Source organism: Rhincodon typus, chromosome 8 (genome assembly GCF_021869965.1).
Source record: "Rhincodon typus isolate 14 chromosome 8, sRhiTyp1.1, whole genome shotgun sequence".
Classification (NCBI taxonomy): domain Eukaryota; kingdom Metazoa; phylum Chordata; class Chondrichthyes; order Orectolobiformes; family Rhincodontidae; genus Rhincodon; species Rhincodon typus.
Window position 1 is genome coordinate 80,831,572 of NC_063339.1, and position 7,607 is coordinate 80,839,178.

General features: G+C 45.0%; 1 protein-coding gene across 1 annotated transcript in view; it reads right to left on the bottom strand.

The window, feature by feature from the left end:
* The window catches only part of stard9 (StAR-related lipid transfer (START) domain containing 9), a 286,706-nt gene extending 280,389 nt beyond the window's left edge, over positions 1-6,317 (bottom strand). The window contains exon 1 of the mRNA XM_048599610.1: positions 6,008-6,317. Coding sequence (XP_048455567.1) covers positions 6,008-6,054 — 47 coding nt within the window. The 5' untranslated portion in view covers positions 6,055-6,317. The remainder of the gene's footprint in view (positions 1-6,007) is intronic.
* Positions 6,318-7,607: the final 1,290 nt, after the last annotated feature.

Consider the following 7,607-nt stretch of genomic DNA (forward strand, 5'->3'; position numbering starts at 1 on the left):
ACGGACACGGGGAGAATGTGCAAACTCCACACAGACAGCTGCCTGAAGGTGGAATCGAACCCGGGTTCCTGGTGCTGTGAGGCAGCAGTGCTAACCACTGAGCCACCGTACTGCCCAAAGCTAAAACAACAACATTGATAACTTTGCCTGCATAATTGTTTTCACACTGCAACTGTAACCAAGATGTGCTAACCATTAAGATCAAAACCCACTTCACTCACCAAAAAAAAAGTGGGCCAACATTCCTCAAAGCTTAACAAAAAATAGGTATACAGTCAGCAGGACTGAGCTGTCTTTAAAAGGTACTTACTGAAGTCACTGGATGATGCAAACTACTTTCTGAGCAATTCTATCTTCTCTTTACCGTATTTTAAAAGATCTCCTTAACAACTTTCACTTTGCATTTTTCAGACCTCCAAGTGTTTCACAGTGGTCTAATCTGGAAATATTGATACAGAACCACATAAGGGGTTCAGTCATGAAAGGTCATTGATCTGAAATGTTAAATCTGTTTCCTTCTCCTGATCTGCTCAACATTTCCAGAATTTTCCGCTTTTATTTCAGATTTCCAGAATCCACATTTTTTCTATTTGACAGACAACTTGCACTGGATTGTTTAAACAAGTATTTCCAGAAGACCTTCGCTGAAACACAGGGAATTTGCCTTTATCACCTTCTCAAGCATTTACACAAAAAAAAATCCACAATAAAAGTAAATGTGAAGCAAAGCAAAAGCAAAAGCAAAAACAGAACTTGGGTAGGGTTCCTGAATTTTTGCTAATTTAAATGATAACAGAATTTAATGTGGCCTTTTAATACAGTAAAACAATCCAAGGAAGATCGCCTGAGTGTAAGCAAAGATAGATGGCAATAAGCTTGGTTAAATGCAAAATTTTAAAGCAGGACCTTAATGGAAGGAGAAGAATATTGTTTCTTTTTAATTCTGTTCAGTTTTTGGCTAATTAACAAACAGAAATTTTGGCCCCTTTACAACTAAGGCAAGTATCTGTAAACTGTCTCCTTTTAAAGTCACTGTCTACAGTTTTCAGCGAACAACAGACCCTGCATTTTCTCTGCAGTATATTTGAACAGCAATCACCACTGACCCCTAGTTCAATCTCCAAATCATAGATTCATACAGTGCAGAAAGGGCCCTTCAGCAGCAAAGTCTGCAGCAAAATAACTACCACTAAACATGCGCTAATCCCAATTTTCCACTTATCTGTTTGAATGTTATGATATTTGGAGTACTCGTGCAAATATTTTTAAAGGTTGTAAGATTTCTATTCTCCACTACCTTCTGAGGCAATGCATTCCAGCTTCCAACCACCTGCTGAGTGAAAATGTTTTTTCCCAAATTCCCTCCGAATCTCCTGGCCCTTAACCTAAAACTATGCCTTCTCATGATTGACTCCTCAACCGTGGGGCACAGTTCCTCTCTAATCATCCTGTCCATGCCCCTCAATCTTATGCACCTCAATCATGTCCCACCTCAGTCTTCTCTGCTCTAAAGAAAACAATTCAAGCCTATCTAATATCTCCTTATAGCTCAATTTCTCCATCCCAGGCAACATCCTCGTGAACCTCTTCTGTACCCCCTCTAATGCTATCACATCCTTCCCGTAGTGAGATGACCAGAACTGACCAACACTCCGTTCAACTCCAACATTACCTCCTTGTTGTTATATTCTGTGCAATGATTGATGAAAGTAAGTGTCCGGTATGCCTTAACTATTCTATTCACGCGTTCTGCAGATTTCAGGGATCTGGGAATAACTACCCCAAGATCCCTCTGTTCCTCTAAGCTACCCAGTGTCCTGCCATTCATTAAATACTCCTGCATCTTGTTTCTTCTTCCAAAGTGCACCACCTTGCACTTAGCAGGGTTAAATACAATCTGCGATAGGAGGAACTGCAGATGCTGGAAAATCTGAGACAACAAGGTGCAGAGCTGAATGAACACAGCAGGCCAAGCAGCATCGTAGGAGCAATAAGGTTTTCTGATGAAGGGTCTAGGGCCGAAACGTCAGCCTTACTGCTCCTACGATGCTGCTTGGCCTACTGTGTTCATCCAGCTCTGCACCTTGTTGTCTTAAGTACAATCTGCCACTGGTCTGCCCATCTAACCAACCAATCTATATCTTCCTGTAACCTGCAGATCAAGATAGCAGCGGAGTAAGACTCGTCAGCTTGAGCTCGTCCACTCTGTCCATTTTTTTTCTGTTTCTTCTCTCTTATGTTTTCTTCCTTCTTGGCGATGTCCTGAACTCCTGGCCTCAGCGCAGACTTGGACTCCCGGCCTCAGTCTGGCATGGTGGTCTCTCAGTGGCCTGTCATGGCTGTCTCTTAGCGGCCAGGCATTCCTTCGGCCTGGTATGGCCTCAGCATGGACTTCCAGCCTCTGATTCTAGAGTGGTCTCCCGGTCTCAAGAGCTTTGAGGTGAACGCCAGCAAGGACTAGAGGCTAGGTGCAAGCATGAACTGGGTTGGAAGGACTGTTATTCTGAACATTTTATTTCTCTATTTTCTAATTTATTTCTATGATCTGTAGTGCTGTACTTTTTCTTTATTCTTCCAATTTTTCTTTCCCTTATGAATTTGTACTTAAGAACTTGTACCAAGTTCCACTTGTACCAGCTGCCTAATTAGGGACAGTCAGTGATGCTATTTGCAGGTCATGTATTACTAACTTGATTTTTTCAAGGAGCTGACAAAGGTGATTGATGAGGGTACAGCAGTGGACGTTGTCTAGATGGATTTTTGTAAGGCTTTCGACAAGGTCCCTCATGGTAGGCTCATCCAGAAGATTAAGATGCATGGGATGGCCACGTGGATTCAAAACTGGCTTGCCCATAGAAGACAGAAGGTAGTGGTGGAAGGGTGTTTTTCAGCTGGAGCTCCATGGGTAGATGTGGATAGTGCTGAAGGTTGTGAGGCTGCAGAGGCTGAGGGGAGACTTGATAGAAATGTATAAAATTATGACATACATAGTTGGGGTCGACAGTCAGAATCTTTTCCCTAGAATTGAAATGTCTAAAACTAGGGGGCATGTATTTAAGGTGAGAGAGGGAAAGTTCAAAGGAGATATGAGAGGCCAGTTTTTTTTTTTAAATGCAGAAGGATGGTAGGAGTCTGGAACGTGCTGCCAGGTTTGATGGTGGAGGCAGATATTAAAGGGGCATTTAAGAACCTTTTAGATAAGCACATGAATATTCAAAGAACGGAGGGATATTACCCAGGGCATGCAGACGGATTAGTTAAATTTGGCATCATGCTCGGCACAACATCGTGAGCCGAAGGGCCTATTCCTGTGCTGTATTGCTCTATCTTCTACCTGAGATGGCACCATAAGTGGTGAGTTGTAAATTTCTCACTGTACTCATTCTGTGTGTGACAATAAACCTACAACCATCTCCTTCACTATGAACCACTCTACCAATCATGTTGTCTTGTGCAAATTTGCTTAACATTCCCCCCTTATTTTCATCCATATGACTTATACATATAAAACAAAAAAAGGGTCCCAGTACTGATCCTTGCGGTACACCACTGGACACAGGCATCCAGTCACTCCAACTGCCTTCTACCACTACCCTGTGTCCTATTATTAAGCCAGTTTCTGATCCATCATGCCAAGTTTCCCTCAACTCCATGTACTTTAACTTTCTCAATCAGTCTCCTTTGTGGGACCTTGTCAAAAGCTTTGCTGAAATCCATATAACGTGCATCAACTGAACTTCCCTCATCCCCACACCTGATCACATTTTCAAAACATTCTAATGAAGTTATTAGGCATCACCTGTCTCTGACAAAGCCATGCTGACTATCCCTAATTAACCTATGCCTTTCCTAATGGGTGTTAATTAAGAATTTTCTCCAATAGTTTCCCTACCACCAACATGAAGCTCACCAGTCTAATTTTCTGGTTCATCTCTACCTGCCCTCTTAAAAACCACATTAGCCGTCCTCCAGCACTTCCCCTGTCCCCAGAGAGGAAATAAATATCTGTGTCAGAGCCCCTGCAATTTCCTGCCTCACCTCCCATATCAGTTTGGAATGCAATTCATCCAGGCCAGGGTATTTGTCTATTTTTAAGCCTGACAGAGCCTCCAATATCTCCACATTTCCTAGGGCAAACTGTGCACGTTCCCTACAGACTCTTTTCCTGAATTCCATATTACGTTCTCATTTTCCAGAGTGAAGACTGAAGAGAAGCATTCATTCAACACGCTTCCAATATCCTGTGCTTCATACACAGGTGTGTACTACCCACCACCCCAGTCCCTAATGGGCCCTATTCGTTCCCTGGATGACCTCTTTCCTTTATTGTATTTATAAAATATCTTAGGATTCTCCCTAATTCTGTTTGCAAGACTTTCTCACGCCCCCTTTTTGCTCTTCTAATAGCTTTCTTAAGTTCCCTCCTGCACTTCCTGTATTCCTCTAGGACCACAGCTGAATTGTTCCCTTTGGACTTGATCTTCCTACTCTTCTTCTTTATCCAGTCCTGAATTGTTCTAAACATCCAGGGTTCTCTGAACTTATTGCTCCTACATTTCCCTCTAAAGGATCCATATTGGACCTGTACTTTCCCCGGCTCCTTTCTGAATGACCTCCATTGCTCCACTGTAGACTCTTTGCTGTAGATCCATTTTCTGTTTCTAACACCAGAGCAACTTACATGGCATGGAGCTCCAAGGCAAGTCTGAACACAAAGTGTTAAACATAGCCAAGAGCTATTTAGATGAAACATACACTAACTTATGCAATATTTTAACCATAATTGTTTAAGCTTTGCTCTAAAGTCTTCACACAAAATAAAACTGAAGATTTTTGTTTTTAAATCAAACTTCTAGAAGTGTACAATGTTGCTTTGTTGATCAAAGTTGGGGGAAGGAGCAGTCTGTATGACATTCATTTCAGCTGTTAGTGGCATTTCCTCTGGGGATGTTATCACAATATATTCAGTACATGAAACTCCGCAATGATTTGCTGACATACCAGTAAGTTACGTCTTTACTAAATCCTTGCTAACACTTAACTTTCCCTTTCAATTATCAGAACAGATGCCAACCAGATTGTGTTGTAACCAAATTTGGAAGCACTTTACTTTAAGAAAGACAGCTTTAACCAATGATTTCTGATGGTCTGCCCTTTTCCTGCTCTCCTAACAATAAAGCAACATGCAGAATTGTGTTCCAGTTAAATAATCTAACTGTACAATCTCTCATACAACAGTGATTTAGTTTATCAGAATCAACTCAGGTCTGGATTGGAGATAGGTTTTCACTGCAATCTAGTCTCTAAAGAGCGACAAATGAAACACAAACCCATTTCTGAAGAAAGGTCTAGGCCCGAAACGTCAGCCTTCCTGCTCCTATGATGCTGCTTGGCCTGCTGTGTTCATCCAGCTCTACACCATGTTATCGCACTTTGACATATCTCAGTACGAAAAACACAGTCCTTTACAAATCAATATTTTTGACAGTTCTATTCTCTGCGCTCCTTCAACAATGCTCCTCCCCAGCCTCAAATCCTGTCCATGCCTTACTTTTATTATTTTGGCAAATGTCTCTTTTTCCACCCAACCCTCGTTTCTCTGCATAATCTTCCTCACCCAGGAACCAAACTCACACCACCCATCCCCCTCCACTCTTCACCCATCCCCAACCCTACACATCTTTTGCCTCACACTCTTCCCTCTTCAACTCCTTTCTGTGAAACCCCTCTCCCTCATTTCTTTCTCCTTTCTCTCTGTTCTCCCCTTCCCCTCCTCTTCCCGTGTCTCTCTGGTTCCCCTCTCCTTCTCACCACCTCTCCCTCACCCACTCCACCCCCGCAGCTCCCTGTGGTATACCTCCTCCTTTCCTCACTTTCACATCACCTTCCCTCCATTCCCAACACCACCACCACCCTCTCCCCTAGTCCCACTCTTCCTCAACTCTTTACCCTTCTCCCCTCACACCCTCCTCCCTTTCTTTCTCTGACCCTCACCCTCTCTCCTCACCTCTTGCTGAGGGGTCGGACCCTCACGGCCACTTGTACATTGGCCATCAGTCAGGAGGGTTAGTCTTATCGCTGGGCTCTACTTCACCACCGCAGCTTCAGGGGCCAGTGTCATTTTCCGCTAGAATAAAAGGGCCAGCCTGCCTCGCCCGAACGAGATGTCTATCCGGACACACTCGCTCCTCACACGGCCGCCTATACTACCATTCCGCCGGACAGTCAGTATCGCGAGTCAGTCCGCACAAGAAGGGGGGCGGTCCGAGGGAATGTCAATCAGGACATGGGGCGTGCCGCAGGACTGTCAATCAGGACATCGGCGACGGGCCGAGGGACGGTCAATCAGGACATGGGGGCGGGTCGAGGGACTGGCAATCAGGACTTGGGGGCCGACTGAGGGACTAACAATCAGAACATGGGGGCGGACGGAGGGAAAACCATCAATCAGCGCCAGGGAGAGGGCAAGAGGACTATCAATCACCGGGGCCGGAGCGAGGGTCCGTAGGACAGTAAAGAAGCGGGGCGAAGGGCGTGCCAATCAGCGCGGAGTGGGGCTGTCAATCAGTACAGTGGGTGGAGCGGGCTGGCAATCAGAGGCGGGGATTGGGCCTGCCGCAGACGCTAATCTCATGGATGACGCGAGAACTGATGAGAGGGGAACACGCTGATTGGGCGGGGTGGGGACTGTACTCTTATTGACGGGTGGTCTGGGTGGTGGCGGGCGTTTTCCATTCTAACGGTCGAGTGTTCTGGATAGTGGTTCAGTGCGGAGCACTCTCGTCACAGGACCAAGAACGTCCACGGTTCAAACACTACACTTAGGTTTCAGTCAGTACAGACGGAGAATGTTTTCGCATCTGCTTGTTTAGGAAGAGACAAATATATGATAGTATCCTAAAGAAACAGCGGTGGAGAACCCTTCGACCGTTATCCTGAGAAAACAACAGGTTACGTGCCGTCACAATTGTCACACTCTTGTTCCATTCATTAAAAATGTTTGGGGAATATGGATGTTAGTTTGTGATAATGACGCACCCAGGGCAGAAACATCGAATTAAAGTAGAATCTGGAATCCCTGGAAGCAGGCCATTTAACCCGTCACGTCCACACTATCCCACCTAGCCCCATCCCATCCCTGTAACCATGCACTTTCCCCAGACACAATGAGCAATTTAGCATGACCAGTCCGCCTAACCTGCACATCTTTGGACTATGGAAGGAAACTGGAGCACCTGGAGGAAACCCACGCATAATATGCAAACCCCACACAACAGTCTCCTGAAGCTGGAATCAAACACAGGTCCCTGGTGCTGTGGGGCAGTAGTGCTAGCCACTATACTGCACCGACTTGAAGTTGCCCCCAGCCCCTTTGAGGAAACTGCCTGGGGGTACATCACCAGTGAGAGCAGTGGGATTCAAACCCACAACTCAATAGAGACAAGAGGTTAAATCCAGCATCTTAGATCACTCGGCCTCACTGCTGTGTGTACTCAATTAGTTGTTTGTTTAGAGACAAACACAGAGGGTGGACCAATCTTTCTATCTCATGAGATAACAAGGTGTAGAGCTGGATGAACACAGCAGGCCAAGCAGCATCAGAGGAG